General features: G+C 38.6%; 1 protein-coding gene across 2 annotated transcripts; it reads left to right on the forward strand.

Moving 5' to 3' along the window:
- The first annotated feature begins 2,398 nt into the window (after positions 1-2,398).
- SLC13A1 (solute carrier family 13 member 1) lies at positions 2,399-26,811 on the forward strand. Of its 2 annotated transcripts, none has more exons than XM_009919116.2 (15): positions 2,399-2,524; positions 4,344-4,472; positions 5,193-5,329; positions 9,321-9,508; positions 10,122-10,179; positions 10,269-10,335; positions 10,830-10,990; positions 15,574-15,693; positions 16,909-17,007; positions 17,097-17,198; positions 23,468-23,571; positions 24,459-24,568; positions 25,240-25,401; positions 26,330-26,467; positions 26,569-26,811. In XM_009919116.2, exons 1-15 carry the CDS (start codon positions 2,426-2,428, stop codon positions 26,710-26,712), a joined length of 1,818 nt encoding a protein of 605 aa, XP_009917418.2. In that variant the 5' UTR covers positions 2,399-2,425; the 3' UTR covers positions 26,713-26,811. The 2 variants fall into 2 exon arrangements, with proteins under 2 accessions (XP_009917418.2, XP_069658129.1); XM_069802028.1 differs by having other exon boundaries at positions 2,426-2,524; positions 10,269-10,344.
- Positions 26,812-27,836: the final 1,025 nt, after the last annotated feature.

Genomic DNA, 27,836 nt, shown 5'->3' on the forward strand with positions numbered 1-27,836 from the left:
AGCCTTTAAGGTCTAGTATCAGCTAGAAGGTATTACCTTTGTCCTGTCCATTGCTAGTTCATGGTTCAAATCACTAATGAAAATATGGGCTAGAAAATTAATCAGAAGAGACTCCTTAAGGACCCCATTTGAAATGTCACCTAAGTACGAATGTGAAACATTTGTAATTGCTCTTCAAGAACTTTTTTCCACCAATTGTGCACCCAGACATAATTTCTCCTAGAGCATTTCTTCTGTGCTTACTTCTGAATTGCTCTTAGTTCATCTAAAAAGTGTATTAAAATCAAATAAAATTAATATATTTTATATCTTCGATCATAAGCTAGTTGTCCCATAAAAGAAGAATATTAGATTGAGTCCACGTGACATATTAGCCATATTTCATTTCCATGTATGCTTGACCAATTTTCTAGGAACTTGTAATCCTCCACAGTTTTTCAAATATATGGCATATCAGAATATATTCAAATATTTTCTAAAATAGTTCTCAGGTTACTGCCTCAATTCTCACAGTTGAATTATTGGTAAATTTTATCTGGTACTGTTGACTTGAATAGATATATTAAATCTAAATATTCAGCACTCCCACCAACACTGTGCCTGTAGTGCATTCCCTTTTCCATGTTAAAATTAATTTCATTAGAGAATTGACTGCCATTTACCTTTGTGAAGACTCAAGCAAAGAAAGTGTTGAATACTCCAGCACTGTCTGCAGTTTGTCTTCCCTTCTGTTTACTAAATCCCTCTATTCTCCTCTGTTTTCTTCTTACTTTGACATTTTAACAGAAATGTTCTTTGACATCTTCAACTGAAATATATTTTGCATCACAATCTTCCTAAATTTATTTGTCTATATTTTTGTTATTCCTTTATAGCAGTCCTTCTGGCACATGCCAATTTTTCGAGATCTCATACAACTCCCTTTACATTTTGGATATTTGAAGCTTTCCTGATGCAGGCACCATAGTGTCTCTTTCTGCTCACTGTCTCTGAACTCTTTAAACCAGGTTTGTCATTATATGTTTAGAATACCCCCTTTCAAAAGCTACCAGTTCACTTGAACTTCCTGATCCGTTACATTATCTTCCTAGGTGATCTCAGTCTCAGCTCCCTAGGTTGTGTCAAAGCTGTTTTCCTATTTTTTTCTGTGCAGTAGCAAAGGCTGTTATTACATTATTACTTTCATCCCCAAATTATTTCCCACCTTTAGGTTTTCAATCCATTCCTTCCTGTCAGTTAGATTTGAAATACTGCTTTCCTAGTAAAACTGAAGTCCTAACTTCCTGAAACCAAAAGTTTGTCCTCAACACTGGCGATCTGATGACTTGGTTTGTCTGTACCCTGACACATGGGATCCTTATAATCAAAAAGTTATATGGACAGTAAAAATCTACATTATTACCTGGCCTTTGGATGGTTCTGATGGTAGCTCAAAGACTCCTTCATCTGTCTCCTCTTCCAATTTTCCTCTTCATGTAACAGTGTGTTCTTTCCCCTTTTGATCTTCACCTACAGGTAGTGTACAAGCCTCCTTCCTACCTTTTCGTCTTCTTTATTTGATGCTATTCTATTGTATTACAAAGACGGTACCAAGTTTTCTTTTACTGAAAACAGGAAAATTCAGTCAAAAGGATTTATTTATTTTTTACTTTTGTCTCAAACACTCTCCTACTCTTAGCCTTCCTCAAAGCTTTATATGATGTACATGGAACACCTTATCCTGTTTCTACATGAGAAGAGAAAATGAACTATCATACACTCCCTGCCAGGCAAGACAGAAAAACCCTGGCTTTCTCATGGATTTCAAATTCTAGACAGATAGAATCAATAAAAAGACAGGCTGGAAGGGACTTTTGCAGATCATCTAGTCCAACCTTTTGCTCAAAGCAGAGCAAAGTTCAGAGCTAGGTCAGGTTGCTCAGGACCTTGTTTATCAAATTTTGAATACCTCCACAGATGGAGATGAATATGAAGAATTTTTAATTCTGTTCAGTAAAATGATCTTGCATATGTTTTTACATAATGCCATAATTTGTTTTGAACATATATTGTATGTATATTAGATATTTTGTTTTCCTACTGAAGCCAACAGGGACTAGGAGAGCACCTGAAATTTTTGGTTATCTAATTGTCTGAAACCTGCTCTAATTACATAAACTTGTTATGAGGAAGGGCAGGGAGAGAAAGTCATGAGGAGGCTGACATCTAGCCTTGGTTTATGATGAACACTTATCTTATCAACCTACTGTTAATAAACTCACTAAAACAATAAAGAGCAAGATTTAATTTTAACTTGGTTTACTGGCCTGCTTTAGCAATGGCTAAAGGTGATAGCTTGGAAAAATATTAATCAGAGTCAGCTATTTAAAGTCAGAACTATTTTTTGGCAGTTTCTGCAGGGAAGTTCATCTGCCAGCCATCAACCATGAAGATTTTTAGCTACCTCCTGGTTTACCGAAGGTTCCTGCTCATTGTCCTCACCCCACTGCTTTTACTTCCACTTCCACTTATCATCAAAACCAAAGTAAGTGACCTGCTTTGAGAGGTAATTATTTTGCACCTGTATGTCAAGCCTGAGACTCCCAGATCTTTTCAGAATCATAGAATGGCTTGGGTTTGGGTTAGAAGGGACCTTGAATGACTTCAGGATGTTTGCATTGTGGATTTTCTTTTCTTTTTTTTTTTTTTTGGTCAACTCAGAGTATTTGCATAGAAATCTAGAGAAGACAACAGCTTTAATGTAAGATTCTGTGCTGGTTGCATGAAGTTCTGAATTATATATTTGTTTTCTTCTTCAGGAAATGTTTTTCTCATTTAACATCATCTAGGCTACTTTGAAAATCCTGTCCTTACTATTACATTTTGACCACTTTTAAACAGCTCTGTATGATTGACAATGGAGATGAATTGTCAGGAAGACAACTGCAATTACCTTTTTATTTGATGATGGATTTTGTTAAGGTCATCATATATTGTGTTGTCTGATAGCAAATGACTGGAATCAATGATCTGAGAAATTCCCTCTGGTTCTTAACTAGAGCAAAGGTTATGGCAGGACAGCTTAGTTTTATTTTACTTGAAATAAATTCTTCTGGCATTCAATAACTCTTGTGACAACTCCAGGCTGATGAAACAGCTATCTAAAAATGTTATTAGTGATTCTGTTTGGGATAGCTCTGATGTCAGCAGAATGAAATGGAATTCTCCTGTGATGTATTGTCACACATGCATTATATGGATCATGCGTAACAATACATGAAATTCCAGTTCAGAAGTCCTTACATCACAGATAGATAGTGTTTACAGGGCAACATACTTCACACTGTCTCACATCACAGTTTCAATATTTCACTTTCCTTTCTGAAGGGAAATTCTTGAGAAATTCTTAATGTGGTAGGACTTAAGTGAGATGAACTTTTTCTAGGTGATAAATGAATTAACACTATCAGATTGTTTCATACATAACACAAGCTTCCCCCCAAAAATAAATGCTAGCCATAGCTGACTGACTTGCATTTAACATTGTTTTCCAGTCAGAGGTTCCAAGAGCCATTTCATTAAGCTATTCCTTTCCCAAAACAAACCATCTCTGCTGCTGTTGAGTAGTTTCATGCCCTAACCAGTGGCATTAAAAGATCTAAACAATTTTCCTCAAGAGCAGAAGTATAAATCAAAACTACACAGAAGAGGTTTCTAGGATTCTAGAAGAAACTAGGCTCACTTCATCTCATTATATTTGGCTGTGGCTGCATTTTACAGGCAGCATTGAAGTAAATTCTCCTGAAAAAAAATCCTGTTTTCCAGGAGTTTAAATAAAAGACACTCACTAAAATCATAAGTCTTAAAAACAACTGTGTTTCTTGCACAATGCTTTTTATATTAGGTGATATCCTTGCCTTACTGATGCTGATGACAAACTTCATTGATTACAGGAGAGACAAAATCTGACCTATTATTGACTGAGAGTACTCCTAGAGGTTTAAAGGTTTGCTTGCAGCTGCAGAATGTTTGTTATTTACGTTAATTCATGGTCTAAGAATGCTCCATAATGACCTATATGATTAAATGTGCTTGAAGGAAAAGGCAGCTGACTTTTTTTTCACCTTTCATAAGTGATAGAATTTAAGTAATTTTACTATGTCTTAGAAAATATTCTTTAAAACTGTTTTACAGACTATGTTTCTTACCTTAGCAGGCAATAAGTACCCTAAATTCAGGTCCCTTGACTTATACTTGTTCCAGGTGGGAGGAATCTCTCTACTGCCATAGCTGGACTTTTTGCAATTGTGACTTTTTTCCTGGATGATCCACTTATATTTTTGTTGGTGCCTTTTGTATTCTAGGAAGCAGAATGTGCATACACGTTGTTTGTAGTTGCCATCTTTTGGCTTACAGAAGCTCTGCCACTGGCTGTTTCAGCTTTGCTCCCTGCCTTTATGTTCCCATTGTTTGGTATAATGGAATCCAAGGAGGTAACCCTTTTTTTCCTCTCTATCCTATTATGGATTTCAACTATAAAATCTCCAAAGAATGAACCACATAATGTTGAAACCGGATAGGCTAATCCATGGATTTGCTGAGTGCCAGTCACAGTAGGTCTGCCTCAAGACTTGCTTACATGCTTTGTCCTCAGGATGTGTTGATATTTCTTTAATATTTTTTTCCTAGATTGTGATTCAGTGCTTAGATACCAGTTAATGGGAAAGTGTTAGAGAGATATAAAATATCCTTAATGTTACAGAAGCAAGATGACAAACTAAAGACCCTGTGTGCAAAATGCTGAGTATATATCTTCATGTCAAAAAGAGAACACCACAGATGTTCATACTCTAAGTCTATGTTTAAAGTTGTTCTTTTATCTGTTGGATAGATGACCAGATTAATAAAACCAGCATTTCACTAGTGATTTAGTTTAAAAGATGTGACTGATGATCTTAGGTTGTTCATATTATAAGCCTTATTTTTCATTTTGTTTTAACACTATGCACTTTACTGCAGTTACTCTTGCATCATTTGGTTAAACAAAATTAACAGTGTCAATGAAATTAATAGCCTAAATTTAAGCCGAAAACATTTCTCGATATTTATTTCAATATATAGCCTTACTGATTTTTTTTCATTAAATTGTTAATACCAAATACTAGTAGAAAGTCACCATTTAGTTAACAAAGTATTTTTTGTTGTTATTTCAGGTAGCATCTGCTTATTTTAAAGACTTTCATCTGCTGCTGATTGGAGTAATTTGTTTGGCAACATCAATAGAAAAATGGAATTTCCACAAAAGAGTGGCTTTAAGAATGGTGATGTTGGTGGGTGTCAACCCTGCATGGTATGTGCTAAACAACATCTTGAAGGACAATAATACTTGTGGAAAGCTAAATATTCCAGAAATGATTGCCTACTGCTTTTTCTGTAGTACAAATCCAGCCTTTGTTTTCTACTGAAACAAAGTAGATATTTGAAATGATATGATGGATTTGTAGGTGACACTTTATTATTTTGCTTAAATCCTAACTGAAAGATCCCTGCAGTGATTCTGTTCATAATAAGGATCCTTCTGAACAAAAAATCTGATGAATTTGTGAATAATGTAAGGCTCCTGTTTCTTAATGATGGTTAGTACATTACATACCTAATGCCTACAACTGAAAATCTGTGCTATGCTTATTATTAACTTGTATTTCAATATTGTTTGCAAAATTCTGGACACTTCCAAAAAATACAAGAAGAGTTCAAATACACAGTGAGAAAAAAAGTCATAAAACTAGAGATGTGGTGGGGAAGGAAAAACATATCAAGAACAATGTCTTTATTTATGTTTTTTTCTTTGTCTGTCTATGAAGAAAATATCTAAGGAATAGGAAATTCCCCAGCTGGATGAGGTAGTGAGGGAAATGAAGTCACACACTCTCTACTTAATCACTATCAGCATACATCTTATGAAGTGAAAACTCTTCTTTGCTTGCTTTACAAGCTTGCGGAAAAGCTTTAGGCCACAGATTCATCTGTCAGCACACCAGTAATGCTGCAGATAAGATCTGTAGAGCAAATCTGGCTTCCCAGAATACATGATGCTTATGACTCCCTGTCAGGAAGCAGACAGTGACAGGGAGTAAAAGTCAGAAAAATAGAAACCGCAGGTCTAAAAACCAAGATGCCTCTTAGGTGATCTAACTAATAATACCTCATGGAAATGCTGATTATTTCTATTCCTCAGTGATTTGTCTGTCCTAATTTTAAATAGCACATGTAGTTTGATTTTTCTTGCATCTTTTGATAGCTGGTAGCTTTCTTTTTTGACAAAGTGCTCTTTACATTCTTGTTCAACTGCCTCCCATTATCTTTAGCTACATTCTTGAGCTATGCAGTTTTGGTTATTTGAACTTCTCTTGTTTTGGTCACTCCTAAATCTTCACCCTTTGGCTGAAATCTTGAAAGGGAGAACACAAGTGAATGGCGTGCTGTGCTAAGCTGAACACTGCTGGGGACCTTGCTGTGGGCACAGAAACCCACAGCCAGCTGCTGAGGATACCTAGGGCCACTCCACAGACAGCTTTGTAACCCTGAGGAAGCAGCATCCCTCATAACTATCATCTCAGCTCGATCACATTTCCTGATCATGCCAAAAGGACGATAAGATTTTGATAAGAAGATCTGTGAAGGAGAGGATCTTCCCACCTCCCAGCGCCTGCTGCTCATCAGCTATGCCCACTACAAAGTGATGCATGCTCTTCTCTGTGCATAGGCCTCCGCCTCCGCCGGCAGGAGTCCCCAGCCAGCCTGGGCCCACAGGACCCCCAGCCAGCCCAAGGCAGAGGTATCATTGTAGGAGGTTTCTGCATTAGAGGGCGTGGAGGATGCAGCAGTGGAAGGAGAATAGCAGGAGTCCTCTGCATTCTTCTCGAGAAACTGGCTTGTACCAGCAATAGGGTGGCCAGCAGGACTGGGGAAGTGACTGTCCCCTGTACTCGGCGCTGGTGAGGCCGCACCTCGAGTACTATGTTCAGTTTTGGGCCCCTCACGACAAGACAGACATTGGGGTGCTGGAGCGTGTCCAGAGAAGGGCAACAAAGATGGTGAAGGATCTAGAGCACAAGTCCTGTGAGGAGCGGCTGAGGGAACTGGGGTTGTTCAGTCTGGAGAAAAGGAGGCTGAGGGGACACCTTGTCGCTCTCTACAACTACCTGAAAGGAGGGTGTAGTGAGGTGGGGGTCGGCCTCTTCTCCCAAGTAATGAGTGATAGGACAAGAGGAAAGTTGCCTCAAGTTGCACCAGGGGAAGTTTAGATTGGATATTAGGAAAAATTTCTTCAAGTGTTGTCTTCAAGGGTTGTCAAGCATTGGAACAGGCTGCCCAGGGAAGTGGTTGAGCCACCATCCCTGGAGGTATTTAAAAGACGTGTAGATGTGGTGCTTATGCACATGGTTTAGTGGTGGATTTGGCAGTGTTAGTTTAACGGTTGGACTCGATGATCTTAAGGGTCTTTTCCAGCCAAAATGATTCCGTTTCTATGAGTCCCCAAAGGACTCCCATCATTTGAGCTATAAGGTCGGGTCTGGTCTGCAGACTAGCAGGGAAAGGTGAATTTGCCTGTACAACCTGCAAGGACTAGATAGAATGAGTAATAAAACATTGATTGTGCATTACATAGCAAAGAGTGACTTTACAGTTGAATGTAAATGAAGTTTTCATCCAAGGTTCCATGCAGAATATTTTTTAACACCACCACAGGGAGAATAATGCAGAAAAACTGGGGCTGAACAGGTTAGGATATATTTTATAATTTTTTAATCTATTTTAGAGTCACTCATTAGAGTACGCTACACTGTACTAAACGGTCACCTGACCATCAGTCCATCAAATGCTGGAAATTTATGATGAGCAGTTTTGAAACACCTTAGTGAATGTCTTAATTTCCTTTGGGCTTAAATCTTCTTGCAAACTGTACTAAAATTATATTTCTCTACAATGTGAACATTCATATTCAGCGTGCTTAGCCTGACCAGTATTTTCTGCATAAAAATTTCTCCTGGAAACACAATTCTTCCCCAACTTCCATCTGAGGACCTAATCAAAAACTGCGTAAAGTTAATGGGTTTTATGCTACTGATGACAATTTCTGTTGAATCAGGTCCACCACTTGCAGGTCTGCAGATCATTTCATCATTATGCAATTAAAAGTGCACAGACAAAAGACAAGGTGCCCCTACTGAGAAAAACATCATGTTTGAAATGTTGTTGGTATTAGCTGAAATGAAAGGCTATGAGAGGTACTTTGAATGGTATTTTATGTCATAAAATACTGCTTACATTATTTTTTTATAAAATCTTGTCTTCATGTGCTGAGTAATCCTTACAGTTTTTGTGAAGATTTTGATTAAGGCTAGGCAAAAAAGAGCTTTACAAATCGCACAAATGATTTCTCAGAAAATGCTGCAACACCGTAGTCCCTCCACTCACAGTGGTTCTCTTGCTGTGGTGATGCATGGCAGGTGTTTAATGACACTGCCAACACCTTGGGCAGGCTGTCAAGAGGACTAGTCTCATTTACAACTCCAAGAGATGCATTAAAAATGGCAATGTGGCCTGTAGTCTATGTTTACTGTCCAACTTCACCAGATATGCCATGAAATATTTGATTGTTTTAGTGTACAACTAGAGTGACTACAGTCACTGATGCGATTCAGTGCATTGCATCAGTGCAATCAGGAATTGCACAGATGCAATTCCTGTTTGTAGTAAACTTAGCCTAAGGTGTGCCAAGACCAAACTAAGACATTGTAATGACCATCACTTTCCCATTTAATATCAAATATGATGTTTATTGAAGAACAAATAATCCCTACACCTGTCATGGAGCTCCAATTAAGAACTGAGTAAAGTACCACTTACTGAATTGTTAATATTTCTTCCTATAATGCCTGAACTGGTATCTAGAGGACTTACTTACAGCCTTAAGTGATAAGTCCAGGGTTTTGACCTAGCTTGTACAATATGGGGTTAATAGCATTAGCAGTATAGCCATTTTAACTTGTGACATGCATGGTGCTCTTTCTTCAAAGGTGATTCAAACACAGTATCATTTTGCTTCTCTTTTGATTTATATATTTGATCCTTTAACTCTAAAATACAATAATTTCAGTGTGTTTGATCAAGATAATTTTAATTCATAAACTTCCTCAGAGGTCAATTACACACTTTAAATTTTCAGTGTTACCTATATTCAAGTTTTCTGTTGAAAAAGCTTTCCATTTATATTAAATAGAGCGGTGATAGGAGGTGTTGCTGTCGCTGCCACAGACACTTCTCTCCTGTTCCAGGCTTATGCTGGGTTTCATGGTTAGCTGTGCTTTCTTGTCAATGTGGCTCAGCAACACCTCTGCTGCTGCCATGGTGATGCCAATTGTAGAGGCTGTAGCTCAGCAGATCATCAGAGCTGAAGCAGAAGCTGATGCGCTGGAGATGTCTTGCTCTAATGGCTCTATCAACCCGGCACTGGAGCTGGACGGTAGGCATGCAGTGCAGTTTCTGTCTTTGCCTCCCCTCACTCTGCAGCAGAGTAAGCACCACATAAAGTGAAGTTGAATGGCTAGGGAAGCACTAGCATCATTACATGATTCATTGTGAGACTTCTCTTGGATTACTGTGTGTGAGGTCTCTCATGTTCACAAAGATTAATTAAAACTGAACAGGTGCAGAATACGGCAGCTATATGAGAGGACAGAAGAAGAGAAGAGAAGAAGAGGCTGGCTTGTTCAGCCTAGTAAAATGTCTGAAAAGAAGTATGACTACAGGCTATAAATACACTGAGGGTTAAATGTTAGCCAGAGAAAAGAGCTCTTTAAGCTCGAGTGTAATGTTGGGAGAACAAATTAATCTAAACTGGTTACGCACACAGTTGGATTGTAAATTAGAAAGATTTCTCCTCATTAGAAGATTCAGAGTCTAGGGAATAGGAGTCATGAAGGAGTAGGGCACAACTCAGCTGTTTTTACGATTGGCATTTGTAAATGTATTGATGGGATGATGTGAAGTGATTGCATGGAATGGGTCATGCTGATGGAGCCTTTCCAGTTTTGCTCCCTTAAACAGTTATCTGTCTTTGCATCAATGTCTTACAGAAAATATAGGAGCATGTGAAAGCAGTGACTGGAAAAAGAAAGAAAAAAAACTTAATGGGTAATAGTTATTCATTTACTAAATGCTGTTCTAAGAATTCACCTGAATAGAATATCTGTTTATTGCAATATGTGCCTTTGTTTTTCCAGATATGACAAGAATGTGGGTAGTACTGTGTGCACAATTGAAAAGGAAAATGAAAAAGAAAAGGAACAGGTACTTAAGGTGTCTTTTTATTATGCAGCTAATGTGTGTAACTTAGTTTTAACCCACATCTCATTCTTATGTGACACTTAACATGGCACAACTAGCAATGAAGCTAGTTTCATGTGAATAAGAGATACACATGTAGATACACATGTGTAGATACAGTTCGGTTATGTAATTATTTCATTAGTGGTTTTGCGCTCCCAGTGTATTTCACACAAGTTAAACCAACCTCACCGAACTCTATATATCAGGTATATATAAAGGAAGTTCTTGTGTAAAGACAAGAACAGCTCAGGAAAAGGACTTCAGGATTTGACTCTCCCTCCTTTTCCTTTCCATGAATAATTGTAGTACCACTGTAATAGCAAACCAAACCACACTGCATACAGCTATATTGCCAGCAAATTATCTGGCTTTTCTGGGATATTCTTGAATCCTATTTTTGTGCTTGATGATGAGCCCTTCTTATATATTAAATGGTGTATATTCTTTCTAAACAGAACCTACCACCTGCTGAAACAGGGGAAAAAAGCAGAAAGGACAAATACAGTGGGATTTTCAAAGTGATGTGCTTATGTGTTGCTTATTCTGCTACCATTGGAGGGCTGACCACAATCACGGGAACATCGACTAATCTGATTTTTGCTGAGCACTTCAATACGTAAGAGACTATATTAAATTACTTGTATTCTTCTTAATCCAGAATTTTAACTGTTTTTTCTTGAGCTCTCACATGGCTCCCCTAAAATGCATTAGAAACCTTAGCATTTGATTTGATATTATTTGATTTTATTACTTTCTTTTTGTTATTTTTTGTTAAAGAGATAAAATGAAATTGCATGGTTGTATTTGCCTTATACTGGGAAAGGCTTTAAGTGATCATGCAATACATGCAACAAGATGACCATTCTTTGGTTAAGTAGCACTTTACTCTTTGAATAGCTGCATGGAAAAACATGGGCTTATCTGAGAAGGATGACATTACTTAGCGTGAATATGACAGACACTATCTGACCTTAAAGGACTGTTATTCATTTCCAAGTACAGTAGGAACTAAGTTTGGGTCTGATTAGCAAAGAGCATCAGGAGACTTTCAGGAGGCTATGCTTAGTGCACTGTTGAAATGAGGAATTTAGGTCCATTAATCAAAGAAAAAGCAAATCATTTCAAACCAGTCTGAAACCTTGCATTCAGTGGAACACTTTGTTTTGAGGTTATTAAAAACATTCTTTAATATTCCTTTTCTTTCCTATGTAGAACTACTTTGAAAAAATTGGCAGATTTCATTCCAAAGCTTTTGAAAAACCAATAGTTCTTGCTGAACTTTTTTTTCTTCTGCAAACTACTAATTGCCAGAAATATTCCTATTCTAATTTCAAAATAGAACAAAATAAAGCACAATCCTTTTATTACCCTCTGCCCACTATTCTGTATTGCACATGGCAAAATGGTGAAAGACCAGTTATTGATGGATTTTCTTCCAACCTGTGTTCCACGAATGCATGAAATTTAGCTTCAGCATGCTGCTAAAGAGAGCTGAAGTGGTACAGTCTGCAAATCAGCCTGTGCAAAGAGAATAGCAACAATGGAAACAGTATGAAAATTATGAGCGCCTGTTATTGAGGCCAAAAAAATACACAGGGCAGACAGTGGCATTATAAGTCCTTCAGACTTAAACTTTTAGACATGTAAGTAATTCGTGTTCAAGCACGCTTCACACTCAAAAGCCTAGAAGAATCCAAGATTGATTACTAGGGGTAAGAACTGTTCTTGTTCATTTCCCTGAAGTTGTAGGAAATGAAAAAAACTGGCTTGCAGCTGGGTTTTCAGTTTGTCTTAGCTGTTAACAATCTATCTCTTCAAGAATGCATAAGCAGATTGTTGTTCTCTCCCTGGGTCTTCACCCTCTGCTAGGACCATGGGCCATACATGGAGCACTGCATGTGTAATCAATCCAGTTTTATGCCCCACCAGGATTTTGTTTAATCTTTACACAACCACTAATCCTTAACTGAAGTTGAATCTACCACCTAACTGTGCAAATATTTTTATCTTTAACTGTCTTGCTCCCCTTCTTCTTAGAGGCCTTGTTTGTATTTATGCCCTGTGTGAAGTGGGAATTGACCTGTTAGCATGACTGGAACACATTTTCAGTCTACCTTCATGTATCATAAGCATCTGAAATAGAATAATTGAGCAAAAGAGCTGTACATACAGCATATTCCTGGGTTTTCCACTTAGTGATAAAACACTTAAAATGGCACTGCAAAATTTCATGTTCCTCATATCTTCCCAATTTCAGTATTAAATAAGTTGGAATTAGCGTTTACTGTTCTCTACTTCCCTCCTTTTCATTTGTCACATGAAGAGGAAACCAGTATATCTGTGTTAAAATTGGAGCCTCTGTGTTGCTGGGAGTCCTCAGCCTGCTGTTGATTTAGGACATGCAGTTATGCTGCGTTCCACAGGGCAGAAGCAAACAGTGGAAACGTTGATGCAATGTTAAGCACCCCTGCCAGTGAGATCAACTTCCATAAGGGCTCCTTTTCAAGACAGATTTGTTACTGTTCCTCTCAGGGCCACTCTATTCATTCTTTAATTGTATGCAAAAAGACACTACAATAGAGCATCTAGAATATATCCAGCTGAAAAAAAGGGGGGGGGGAGAAAAAAAAGAAAAGTATTGGCTAACACACCAAGAAGTTGTGTAACCAGCTAGCAGGCTAAGCATTAGTCTGCTCCCTACTGCCCGTAAGATGCCCAGAAGCCTTTACTGGCTGGGAAGGTTGAGATGGGTTGGTCCTCACTGCTCCCTGGAACAGATCCTCAGTGATGCTGGGTCCCTTTTTTCTGACTCTGTATGTTTTCCCTTTAGTATTTTATACCTTTCTGTATTGGTGGTTTTCGTCTTGAATCCTTCAGACTGCCACAGATCCCCATGTCAGTTATCTCACATCTGCAGTTTTACCTATCTAACCTTGCATAGCTCTGCTGTAGAGACTGTCTCACAGCTCTTTCCCACATGAAACGGTTTCTTCAGCGCTGCAAGCCAAGGTCCACAGCTGGGCCGTATCAGAGCAGGGCCATGGATCCTAAGGAGCACAGGCAGCTGCACCCCAGCATGAGGGGAAGGCTGCAGAGAGATTAGAGAGAGAAATGGTTACCAGACAACACTGTGTCAGGGAGAAAACTGAGTTCTCCTACACCCGAGGAAGAGTAAATCGTACGATGCCACATTTGGTTCTCCAGTCTCACTCCAGGCTCACTGACAGGTTACTCAATTTCCTGAATCCTATTCTGGTAACTGACCTTGACCTTCCAACACGAAGAATCCAACTTTGCCGACATTACATTATTTTCAACCTAAGCAATTTTATAGAAGTCGTAAAAGGAATAATCTTATCTGGATTAGTTCTAGGAACCAAATTTGTTAGCATTTGTAGTATTTCCCTGGAAAGAGTTTATTGTTATTGGCACTGAATCATTGTAAAATGAGGATTATTAAAATCAATCACAGTTTTTCATTTTCCAAAGGAAATAGGTCTAGAAAACAAATAGTTCAGTGTGTCCTGTCCATCCTTGCCTCAGGCAAGACCCATAGTAGATAATCCAACAATAGCAGGTAATCCAACCAGCACTATATAACAGACCATTTTTTAAATCATTTAAATTGATCATCCAGTCTACCTGAGGAATATTTGCTCTGGAGATGAAGAATACCTCACTTTAATATTAAGATTACTAGAAATATTTACATATATATTCAGCCCTGCACAAACTTACTGTGAAACCTGACCACAATAACTTAACATTTTATAGTGGAATTGACTCTTTAGTATAAAGTTTTCAAGGGCTTGTTTTGTTGCTCCATAAAGAATTATCACACATAATTCAGGAAAGATCATAAACACTTTAGCAAGTGATGAAATGCTAAGTCATTCCTATGCCGATGTCAGTTTTTTCCTATCTTGGAATTCGTACGTTCCAAAATGGATGTGGCTAATCATGTAATAAAAGCTAAATAACCATGTAATCAATAAATTACATATAATAGCACAATGCCTTTTCTTGTTCCAGTTTCAATGTCTCTTCACTATGTACAGTTGCAATTTAGAGCATCACCTCAAGAAGTAGGTAGGAGTTTTGATTCAGTCCCTGCTGGCACTTTAATTGCAATATATGTAAGCATCATATAAATATAGATCAATCCTAAAATTTGCACAGTACTTGAGAAAGCATTTATAATAAGCATTTACTGCCTCAAAGACCTATGTGACGATCAGAAATCCTTTTCTTCTAGCAAGGCCTGAAATACAAAAGATTGACTAATAATTGGAAACAGTCATTACAGCCTCTGTCTGGACATTGTGATTTCCCTTCCATCTGACTTTTGCATCAAGGAAGAAGGCTGTTCAAGGAGACTAGAATTTTCTCACTTTTAGCATTAAAAGCTCTCTCAGTAGAGCTGGAGGAGCTCAAAGGAAGAATAACTTCTGCTCATAAAGTAAATTGGAAAACAGGATTCATTTACCTGGCCTTTTTACCTATCTGGCATCTATCTAATTCAACAGTAAATTCATTTCTTTCAGAAAACCAAAGCCCATTTCTCCTTTTCCTAAATGCACATGGCAGGGAGAGCTCTGGTTGAATGACCCATGTCTGTAAACAATAGATTAAGACAGCCTCAAAGACACAACGTGACTGGAGAGACAATCCACCTAACAAATAAGCATTCCTGCCTTTCCTGGAAATTAGTAATAATAATTCTGGTTTTAGAAGCCCTTATGGAACCTTAAAGAATATAAGTCTCAGTGTTGTCTCCACTGTTGTCTTCTAAGTTCATTGCAGCTTGTTCATTTGAGTGTATTTTCTTGTGCTGAAGTCTCCTCCTAAAGAACTGCTTTTCTTCAAGTTCTGTTTCTTTGTACTCCTAATGGTCCTTAACACTGTGAATGGCCCTTTCTTGCCTACTGAACTCAGGTTAGATACACCTAGGTTGGTGTCAGATCCCCAGTCCTGTTGCTGATCCAGTGCCCAAAGAACTGGCACGGCTAGCTCCTGCAGTGGTCATAATGGTCAGGAACAGGACGGGAGGGTGAGGGAAGAGGCCACCAGAGGCCACCTCATGCTGAAGTCAGCTGCCAGCCAGAAGCACTCTCCTACAGCAGGACTTTCTGCACTTCGCACAAGTCTCCATTCCTTTGCAAAGCTCAGCTAAAGTTTTTTACTTTTACTTTCATCCAGACGTTACCCAGCTTGCCAGTGCATCAATTTTGGATCCTGGTTTATCCTTTCCATCCCCATAACAGTTATTATTCTGCTGCTCTCCTGGGTCTGGCTCCAGTGGCTTTTCCTTGGGTTTGAGTAAGTAAATGTTGTAATCAATAAAACTAAAAGTTGATGATATAAGATATACTTTGTACTAGGAGTAAATCTTGCATCCAACTTTAACAGGTTCAATAGGAAGATAATGCAGCAACGGTGATTTTGTGTCCTTGGTTAGTATGGCTGAGTCTCTGGATGGGACAAGAATTTTCTAAAACAAGGATCCTTGACTACTCAGCCCAATGTGAAAAGTCCGTATCACAAATGATGATACGCATTCCATTAGAATATACACGCATCATCCTTAAACAGTGCATGTGTGCAAGACAGAAGAATACTAAAATTTTATACATTTTGGTCTAAGACTGGAAGATGTATAGTCAGGATGTTGCCCTTCGCTGGAGTCAGGGATTGACTTGAATACTTAATATCTGTGTTATAAACTGGATGACTATATTTGCAAATGTGAAGTAAAAAATTTCCACTTTTCAAAAATTTATATGTGGTGTTATGGTGGGTTTTTTTCCCCTTCAGAGCTTGTGCTTTTCAAATTTCAGAGGAAAATACTTCTTTTGGGCTCATTCTTCAAAGCCTTGTTCTCCATGAATTCTACCATCTCTACTACCATCTGCAGAGATAACAGTAGGGACACCTGTCTTCCACAATTACATGGCTGCTTATGGTGCAAGAGATGAAGACTGAGCCTGTCTACTCTTAAGCAGACTTAGAATCATCCCATGCTTACCACTCTTTATGTGAACATTTATTGTTTCATTTTTCTTGATTGTTTCGACAGTGTTCTTTTTAACGTTGTGTAAGGGTCTTATCCAAGAATGAAAACCTAGCTCATAGCAAATAGTCTGCTGATCAGTATGCAGGCTACCTATGCAATACAAACTTCTTCATTACAAAACAAAGTAAAGCAATGTCATAGATGACTTTCATTATATAGCCAGGTTATGTATTTGATTGTTTCAATTAGTTCCCATGGTTAAAGCTTCATCCTTCCTGGGCAAATGAGCTAGTCGATAACAGGGTACATTCTGTTTCTGCCTCTGTCAGTCTCCCACTGGGCTTTGCCAATTAATTCCAATACGCTCAGTTTGATGCGTGACTATTAAATGGGAGATACTGCATTGTAAAGTGAAAATTTTACTTTTGTAAAGTGCTATTCGTAACTGGAAATGTTGGACTTTTTTTGTTTTCTATATACACTGTTAATTCATCTTTCAATATTGCTGATTTACATTCCAGTTTTAAAAACATGTTCAAGTGTGGCAAGAAGAAAACAGCTAGAGAAGAGGCCTCAGCACAGGTGATTCAGGAGGAATACAAGAAGCTTGGACCAATGAGGTATGTCAAACTCTAAATCTGCAAGCAGGAGTGAGGAAATCGAAGTGTGAATTCAGGAAAACATATAACCCATTCTGTTTCTGCTATAGTTACCCAGAAATTGTTACACTTGTCCTATTCATTCTAATGACCCTACTGTGGTTCACCAGGGATCCTGGCTTCATCCCAGGATGGTCTTCACTTTTCCCAAAGTAAGTAATCTTTTTGATACACCAACAAGAACTATACTGTGCCTTACCTACATACCTTCTTTTCTTTTCAATTTTTTTAAAAAAATAGAATACTTTCAATAATTCAGAAATATTGCAGGCTGAAGTTGTTGAACACCTTTGTAGTGTATACAGAATAGGTAAACTCCAGCAATTTCATAGATCTATGTGTGCAATATCTGAAATATGATAAACCCATTACAGGATAAAATAAAGTACCTCCTCAGAGGGATTATGCCTAGGTTTTAGACTTCATCCAGTGAGGGAGAATGCGTAATGACTGATATTACAGTATCCTACTTCCTCATCAAATCTGCAATTTCAAGAATAAATCTTTGGTTGGAATTTTTTGATCTACTGTCCTTAGTGACAGCCACACTCATATGCATGCAGGTTAACATCCTGTACTTTGACAGTTCTAATTAATGTTATAAATTACTACCTGTTCATACATAACACTCTCATCATCACAGTCCAACTAACCACCAAAGAGGCAAGAACAATTCGGGAACTATTATATTTTTTTGCCTTCTGCTGCAACTTGGTTACACAGTCCCTTCCCCAGGATCACCTAGACTTTTTTCCCTAAGAAATTGGTGACTCTTTCAAGAACTTAGAATACTGTGATATCTCCTGTTCTCTTGCTGTAATTACTGTAATTTCAGTTCTGTTCTTCTGTGATAAATGTCTGAGTTTTGCTCTGAACTACTGGGAAGTAGTTGCAGGATTGGGAGGAGCAGGACTTTGTGCTGTTTAGGTCCTTCTGGATTTAACATTTATAACTGGATGGGTCAGAGGCCAGTGCTGGACTTGGATGGTAGTTTTCCATTTTGTTTTCCTGTGTGTTTGTCATAAATGACATGCGAACATGCATCCATCATGCCTCCTCTTTTTAAACGTATGCCCACCATTCATACACTCACAGACACTCCCCCATGCTCTGCCAGAAAGTCAGTAGGGGATGTTACTAGGAATAATTGTAGCCCTTTGAAGACTTAAAGTGCAAAGCAAAATAATTTTGTGCAAAAATAGCATTAAAAAGTGTATTAAAACCTAAGATTGTTTTTAAATTATTTACTTTTAAATTACCCCCAAAATTGCAAAAGAACATTTTTTTCCCTTATAACAACAGCAGATCTGATGATCCTTGTCTCATTTGAAACACTGCATTCTTGAAGGGGTTTTGGAGTGTTGACCTAATCAAGCAATCAGCTAGCTAAGCAATCAGGCTGGCTTTGCTTCTCTTTCTGCTTCATATTAACATTCAGTGCTCATCGAGCACCATTTAACAAGATGCATCTGATACTGAAAAACAGACATTGTAAACAACCTTTCAAATACAGGACTTATGGCTCAAATGAATTATTTCAGTCCAGAGATCTACATTTTCCTATTTGAAGTTGTCTAGTTACCATTGTCTGAGGATTTTGTTCACTGGCAGGGAAAAGCAGAATATTCTCATGATAAGTGTGGTTACAGATTCCGCATGGGGATGTTACTTTTTGGATGCCCTCTAATGTTTTCCTTGGAAGGGAATGCAAGCACATGTCATGTCACATTAGGCTGAATCATGTTATAATTTGGGTGAGGTAACCTGAAGAGAAACAAAGCTTGTGTCACTCCCTAACAAAACCTTTAAGGGGAAAGAAAGCATTTCTTACTATTCAGACTTTGCCTATTTCTAGATAGCTTTCATTTATCAATTAATTGCATTAACAGGCATAAACCCAGGCAATTAGGGTTTTACTTTGAGCAACAAAAACTTCTCAGCCAAGATACATGAGTGGGGCAAGGAGCCAGCGCAGGTACAGCTGGGAGTAGTAGTAAGCCATCTTCTTTGAAGAAAACAAAGAAACAGGAAAAAAAAAACCTTAAAACCCAGGAGCTGTGGTTCCATCCATCAATGGTTACATGCACTCATCACCATGATGCCCAAGAGGGTTCTAGCAGTGCGTGAACTGCGGCTTACATCTCTCACGCACTTGTTCCCTAATGCTTCCATGTACAAAATTGTTTGGTGTTTTGGATTTAAGTATACTGATTGGCATGTGCACAACTTCCTTAAGTTTATGTTACAGGAAACAACTGTATGGAAATATTCTTTGCCCTTAGAAATCTGATTTCTTATCAGAAATCTGACAGTACTTACTTTCCACAGGATCTTATCGCACAGTCTCAAGCCAGCCTCAGGGAAGTTCCGTCACCTGCACAGATGAGCTTTGTCCTTATGAAAAGCCACAATGTCAGAGCTATAAGTAACCTTGAGACCCTCCTGGACCAGTGAGTGGGTCCTGTTAGGTGGGAATGATACCACTCCCAGGGTCTTAAACCAGACAGGACCATCAGTTCATTTATTCTGACATGCTGAAGATAGAAGAGCTACATTGTTGCGTGTTAAGCCCCGAACAGGTTTATTTCATTAGAATGTGAATTCCCAGAAAGCAACCAGGCTTGATTTCAGGGTGGTAAAGCACAGGTTCCTCAGATTTTGGAATTTACTGATTTCCTTGATAGTCTGTCCTGGTGGATAATCATCTCTGCTGCCAAACTAAACAAGACAAAAATTGCACCTTCTTTTCTGCCTGAATACAGCTTCCAGCCATCTGTTTTTGTCTTTCCCTGCTGGAATAAAAACTTTTCCGTGATAGGTGCTTTAAGGATATATGTATCTGGTTTAATTAGATCACATTATAAGCTTTGTTTTGACAAAAAATGGAATCCTCAAAGTTTTGCTTCCAGAAACAAATTCCCATTACTCTCACCACCCATGTTCGTTTTCTCAACACCTTGTGTGCATCCTCACAAGTTACTGAATACCCCTTTAAAATACAAACATTTTTGGAAATCCCAGCAGAAATATTGGTATTTAATGATGATACCACCCCACTTTTTAAGGGCTACTATTTGAAATGTCAGCCAATTTTTAATCCACATATCTACTGTATCACTATTGAGTAGAGTTCGTCTTTAAGCAGCATTATCATATGCCTTTCAAATATACATTACCAGTTAATTTTTCTTAAGAAAATTTTGTAAATCTATTAAAGACTAATCCTTTACTGTCCTGCCCTGAGCCTCTGTTACCTCCCTCTGGAGGCAGACAGCAGGATATTTTAATAAATGTTGTATAACGCTACAGAGAGCAGCACAGCGTAAAAATGCCTGTTTCCTCCCCATCTGTAGACAACACAGGATCACCCATCATTTCTGCTACAGCAGTTTCCTTCCATGTCCTGGCCTGATTCCAGGCTGTAGGGTATTAGCTTCAATTAGAGGAGTTTCAGGTTGGTCTTTGGCCAGGACTTTATGAACCTCACAAGAAACAGAAAGTTCAACACTGGGCTGCAGCTGATTACAGCTGATGCATGCAAGGTGGGCTTCCCTCATGCTTCCTCAGATTATTGGCTGAGTGTACTCTTTCTTTTTTCTGCATAGTTTATTCCTTTCTTTACTTCCAATACAAGGCCACTATGTACTTTTGCCCACAACTCTGTTCTCTACAATGATCTCAGTTGGAGTCATTGTGAGATCTCCTTAATCATCAACAGCTTTTTTGCTTCCTTATAGGACAATCAGATTTGCAGTGTTATAAGCAGGTAGATGTTATATATGGAATTGTATTACAGCTTGGATAAATGGATTTGAAAAATGTTTATCTCAGCATTTGATAATGATTGAAAAGCCTCTGTTTGGAATGGTGCTATGTGTCTCTTCCTAATAGTATGACTAATGGTAGGATGTTGTGTGTGTCCCAAGCAGGTTTTCTGAGAATGGTGTTTTGCATCAGGAATACTAAGTTTTTGTGAGCAAAAAATTACACCTCCCTAGTTCAACAAGGGGAAATGCAAAGTCCTGTACCTGGGGATGAACAACCCCAGGCACCAGTACTTGCTGTGGGCCACCCAGTTGGAATGCAGATTGGTGGAAAAGGACCCAGTGGTCCTGGTGGACACCAAGTTGAACATGAGCCTGCAAAGAAGGCAAATGGTATCCTGGGCTGTGTTAGAAAGAGTGTTGCCAACAGGTTGAGGGAGGTGATCCTTTCCCTCTGCTCATCACTGGTGAAGCCACACCTGGAGTGCTGTGTCCAGTTCTGGGCTCCCCAGTACAAGACATGGATATACTGGAGAGAGTCCAACAAAGGGCCACAAAGATGATTAAGGGACTGGAGCATCTCTCCTATGAAGAGATGCTGAGAGAGCTGGGACTGTTTAGCCTGGAGAAGGGACTTCTTGTCAGTGTTTAAAAATACCTGGGAGAGTGCACAGAGGATGGAGCCAGGCTCTTCTCAGCAGTGCCCAATGACAACACAAGAAGCGATGGGCACAAACTGAAACATAGGGGTTCCCTCTGAACATCAGAAAATGCTTTCTACCTCTGAGGGTGACCAAGCACTGGCTCAGGTTGTCCAGAGAGGTTGTGGAGTCTCCATTCTTGGAGATAGTCAAAAGCTGTCTGGACACACACAGTCCTGGGTAACTGGCTCTGGGTGACTCTGCTTGAGCAGGGGCGGTTGGACCTGATGACCGCCAGAGTTCCCCTCCAATCTCACCCATTCTGTGAAGAAGCAGCTGCCTAGAAGAAAGTGGCAGCATGACTTGTTTCTGTATCTAAATCTTGCCTTCCTTCAAAACTCCTAGCATGTCTTAAGAGAGTGCAGGATAGGATCCTAGAGGAAGAGATTTTCTGCTGTTTAGAACCAGTGCATCTGGTCCTAGGCTAAAGGTGATACATAGGCAGAACCCTCTGCCTTGAGACACCATAAGAAAATAATAACTTTTTTTTTCCTAAAGTGTTTTCTGTGCTAGCAGACCATAGGAAGCAGGAGACAGAATATATGAGAGAACCACTTCAAGTTCTCTGGCAGCTTCCTTTTGTGACAGTGTTAGCTGAAACTGTGCTGGTTGTGGTGTCTGTGCTATGCATATTAAGGTCTTTTGAATCTCACCTAACACTGTTGTTAAAGCAAAGGGATCTACCAGATTACACATTTGTATATATAACTCGGAGCTGATTTTTCCCTTTCAGTGAAAAGCCCTGGTTTAGTATAAAACTGTAAGCTGCTGGGAAGATCTGCTGGGAAGTTATGTTTGGACCTACTGTAGCTGCATATGCAGAAAAGCATATGGTATGAGGCTGAGGTGACAAATATATTGGTATATTGGTTCAGGAAAATTCACGGAAGAACTTACAGAAAATAGAAAAAAATAATAACAGAGCTTAAGAAAATGTTGGGTTTAACTTTCTTCAGCAAAATTCTTATTCATCTGAATGACCATCTTGACTGAAATAAGACAGACTGGGATATGTCACCACCTAACAGTGTGTAAGAGAATCAGATGGATATGTTAAAATGGTCTTAGAGCTCAGCTTTTCACTTTACTTGATCTTGGGGCTACTCTGTACAAGTTAGAAGGAAATTGGATCAGTTTAAGAAACACAAGTGCAAGCAGTTCTCAGGCACTGGAAATAATGAAAATAAACATGGCCCTTGTGTCTATGACCCTAGTAGTGACAGCCATAGGTGGATGATAATAAAGCTCTGCTGCCTTCTTTTAGCTACAAAAGCATCATCCTCTGTAGGTATGCACAGCGCTCTTAAGGTCTGTTGGACTGAATGTATTACAGAGCATATTAAAGTCATTAAATTTACCATTGAACTGTGAAAATTAGTTGTTTAAGCATCAGCTATTCTGAAACATTCCCCTCCCCCAGCTTATCTCTGCGTGACAAAATAACACATGCTTACTCAAGATGCTTATTTATGAATTTAGACAACTTACACCTAATATTTCTGCAGACGTGATGAATTGACCTTGGCCGGCTGCCAGATGCCCACTCAGCCGCTCTCTCACTCCCCCTCCTCAACAGGACAGGGGAGAAAATAAGATCCAAAAGCTTGTGGGTCGAGATAAAGACATGGAGATCCCTTACCAGTTACCATCACAAGCAAAACAGACTTGGTTTGGGGAAAATTAGTTTAATTGCCAATTAAAAATAGAATTGGATTATGAGAAACACAGACAAAAACCAAAACACCTTTCCCCCACCCCCTTTCTTTTCAGGCTCAACTTCAGTCCTTCATTCCTAACTCTTCTACCTCTTTCCACTGCACCAAGCAGCACAGGGGATGGGGAATAGGGGGTTGCGGTCAGGCTCTCTGCCACTCCATCCTCCTCCTCACTCTTTTCTCCTCCTCCTCCTGACTATATATATATTTATGTGTTTTTTTCTTGTTAACTTCTCCTTAGGTATAAAGGCTATGCTACAGATTCAACAACTGCCTTAGTGATAGGCCTGCTGTTCTTTATTATTCCAGCAAAAACATTGTCTAGGACTTCAAATGGAGAAAACAGTTGAGTATATTTTGATGTGGATTTCACTACAACAAGTTATCTAAGATGCTAGCATAAATGTAACCTACTGCACTTGTTAGAGGAATGTTGTTACATACTAATGTTACAATCTTAATACAGGATAATATCTTACTGGGATATAAAGCATTCCTGGCCTGAAAGGCAGTGCCAACAATTAAGCAATGTGAGCAGCAGGAGCTAGTGCTGTGCAGGAACCTGCTACCTGCAGCCCACCACTGCCAGTGGGAACCACCTTTCTATTGACTGCAGTGGGCTTTGAATAGGACTGTACGGGGCAGGGTTGGGTTTATTTTTTGAAAATGTTGCTGTTTATTTAAGGTACCCTATAAAATTTGACATGTTAAATGAGTCCATTCTCATTTAATTTTTCCCCTTCAAAATGGAATTTACCCTGATTAAAGTATACCTCTGGCTTGTCCTCTTCATGTATTCAATTCTGCTGCTGAAATCCATGCATTCTGAGGGTTCACAGAGAATGCAAGATCAGAACCTCAATGAATCTAAGTGAAACAGCATTTGCTCAGCAATCTGTCTGAATAGCGCAGTTTTATGGAGTAAATTAAACTCATTGATATCCCATAGCTATCTTTCACATAGGGAAGGAGGGAAGAGGGGCCAGTGTTCCACTGGTGGAAACCATTATAGCTCTATTGTCTTCAGGCTGTGACAGTTTTCACCAGCTAAGGATCTGTCCCAGGAAGTGCAGGTTGTTCACGTCAAAGACTTTCTTCATGTTATAATGATGAGATTTTGCCTTTGAATATTTCCCAAGTACTTCCTCAGAGATCTTATTTCAAGATGTTTTTCAATATGTTTTTAAATGTTGATGGGGGTTTTAGGTTTGTTGTTTTTTTTTTTTCTCTAGCTGCTTTTGGTTACACTCCACTGATTACTTGGAAGGAATTTCAGTCATGCATGCCCTGGGAAATAGCTATTCTTGTTGGTGGTGGGTTTGCACTGGCAGACGGCTGTGAGGTAATGCAATTTATAGAAGATGCTGAACAATTAGCATGACCCACATCAAGAGCAATTCAGACATGCAGTGAATTCATAGTTATTCTCTTGTTTCAGCAAGTTATTCTGTAGCAATATTGAACACGACAAATGTGACCAATATTCAAGACGTTCAGAAAGCAGGTTTACAGAAAAAAGAGTTTGTTTTGTCTTTAAAGACTACGCACAATAGTGACTACTGTTTGCTATTTAATTTAAACCTGATGGTGGTCAGAGTTGTGCAGACACACCATTTCCAAAACCTTAGTGTTAGTTTCCCATGTCACTGAGGTACCTCCCACGTGGAGCTCTGCTGGCTACTCCAGTAAATCAAGCAGATTCGGGCCCAAACTCTGGTTATGAAGCCTGATATATGCATATTACAATTTTCTGATTATGACTCCTTTAAACGTCTCAGAGGTGCAAATATAAATAAATGGAATGTAGTTGCATGGGTTCCTATAGGACACCATCGAATTAGAAGAATGTGCTTAAAAATACGTGGTAGGAATATGGAAAATATTTCAGATTTTTTCTAAAGACACAAATATTTCACAATTAGCAGATGAGTTAATTCCTGGTTTGTACCATTTATTAAATTTTCTTTTCAGTGGTTTGTAAAACATAATCATGTTGTCATATTCCTTACGCAGGTTTCAAAACTTTCTGAGTGGGTAGCACATAAATTGACCCCTCTAGGATCATTACCCTTGTGGCTGGTTATCCTGATATCATGCCTTATTGTCACTTCAGTCACAGAAGTAGCCAGCAATCCAGCTACGATTACGATATTTTTGCCCATACTGTCTCCTTTGGTGAGTATAACACAGTTTGGTTTTAATCAGAATCTGCTCTATCATCCATGTAATAATATAGCTGCTCAAAGAAGCAGTTTTTAAAAGCCTCCATAAAATACTTCATGCTTTTTTTTTTTTTTTTTCTGTGCTGTGTTGTGCTTTGGATACTTGCTTGTTTGGGGGCTTTCTTACAAGAGATGCTGAAAATTCAGTAAAATTAGGTAAAAGTTCAACACTTAAAAATCAATGCCATTATTCCTGTTTGTAAATAGTCAAAGCTCTTAAAAAGGACAGCTCTCTTTAGTGTTTCTTCAGGACCACATCTTCAGAGAAAATGGTTAACACTGCAACTTTCATGCTGTCACCGAAGAGAAGAGAGGCTAATGGATGTGCTTTATATGTAGTTCTTAGCTCAATTGTGTCCTTTCTTCTCATCATCTTTACTGAAACACCCAGTTCTTTCTTCTTCAAAACTTACTGATCATCTTCTAGTCTGTAGATTTTCCTCTTGGCCAGCCTAGACACGTACTAATGCACTTTCCCTCTCTTGCAAAGAAACCTTAGCCCTCACTTCATTGAATCTCTCCTATCTATTACATACAAATTCAACTTTATCATCTTTCTTGCAGTGTTTTTGCTTTTAGTGCTTGTGCAGTGTGCACAGTCTTTGCAATAGTCTTATTTTATGGACTCAGCTACAATTAGAAAACATCAGGCATGGATTTAAAGTTCAGTAGCTATTCTGTATTAGAATCACCTTTTCTCCTCTGAAGCATTCCCAGATATAATCTTAAAAATGAGTTATCAGAAAAGGTTATTTCTCACTATTTAAACTGGCATTTCTGTTCACAGTTCACTTGTGTTAATATAAGAAGTTTGTACTTATGTATTTCATTTGGCAAATGTGTCCCTTGACAGCTGTTCTCTCTCTTTTATTTTATGATAGGCTGAAGCCATTCATGTGAATCCACTTTTCATTTTGATACCTGCTACCCTGTGTACTTCCTTTGCATTCCTGCTTCCTGTAGCAAACCCAGCCAATGCCATTGTATTTTCATATGGTCATTTAACTGTTATGGACATGGTGAGTTTTAAGCAAAAGTCCCTAAAGGGGATTTTTAGCATTTTAAAAACTTTCTTCAGTGTCTTGATGTATGTTTCTGCTTTCTTTTCCCACTCCTTTAGGTGAAAGCTGGTTTGGGCATTAACATCATCGGAGTTGCTGTAGTTATGCTTGCAATTATGACATGGATAGTGCCTATATTTGATCTCTATACTTACCCAAGTTGGGCACCAAACATTCCTTCTGCAAATAGCACTGGGCTGTAAAAAAAAAAAAAATCCTGGGGATTGGTTTGGATTGGTTTTGTTTCTTTTCTTTTCCACTGACATGTGGTGAGTCACTTAAAATGCTTTTTGTCACCACAATGATGCGGCTCCACATTACTACAAATGCCGTATTTCAGAGTCCCAGAGACTGATGATCCAGTCTGAGAGTCTAATCAGGAAGAGTGCTAGACTTTCTAAATATCATAAAGTTAGATCAAGTTTCTAATCTAGTTCAGCTAGTCTGAATTTTTATATCTTCCTGTTATGAAGGAAAAAATAAATGTGCATAGCCATTATCACTGGCAGTTTGCCCCCATTCTCAGGGTAGTGGAATAATGAGATTTAGATTTTATTATTTCAAATACTTTTTTCTTACTAATACTTTGGCGATATCTGGGGTTGTCAAAGAACATATCGGTTTTCTGTTTTCTAGATTCAAACACTGTTTGAAATGGTGTTGATCATGAACAAAAGATCAGGCAGGGGATTTTCTCAAACACATAGTTTACAGACCTGACAAAAATGCACAGAAAATGGAGAAGAGTAGCATGACCACTTTACACAGCACTTTATCTGTTAAGCACCTTGCAATATAGAAGGACAGTACATATTTAAGCATATGTTTAGTCTGCTTCGTTCCAGGACCTCACTGAAACGTGTTGTTGTTGTCATTTAGTATTTTTCTGAATAGACATGTATCGATAGATCTGAGTTGATCTGTATGAATGGAGACTAAATTTTCATCATACCTCTCTGCCAAAAGTAGAGATACATCCCCTTGATGAATGAAAGCACAAGATATAGAGTGCTGAAGATGTGACACTCAATCCATCAATCAAGACTACAGTGCATCTTCACGGGGAGGCTCATGATCTCTACAGGCCAGGTGGCAGTTTAAGGTTACTAGACTGTGTTAATGTTGTGAACACAAAACAGTGCAATGTAGTCAGAATGGAAGTTTGAAGTTCAAAGGTATCTTCAAATAATGGTATTTTATATGGTTGTTACATGTTTTTCACAGTAAGGACTACAGTGGTGTTCTTTTGTTGGGAAGACCCATGACAATTTGTAAAGAGCATTTAGTTAATAGTCTGAATCAAAGCTGCAGGTATTTAGCTTGGATC

This window comes from Haliaeetus albicilla, chromosome 14 (genome assembly GCF_947461875.1).
Source record: "Haliaeetus albicilla chromosome 14, bHalAlb1.1, whole genome shotgun sequence".
NCBI lineage: Eukaryota > Metazoa > Chordata > Aves > Accipitriformes > Accipitridae > Haliaeetus > Haliaeetus albicilla.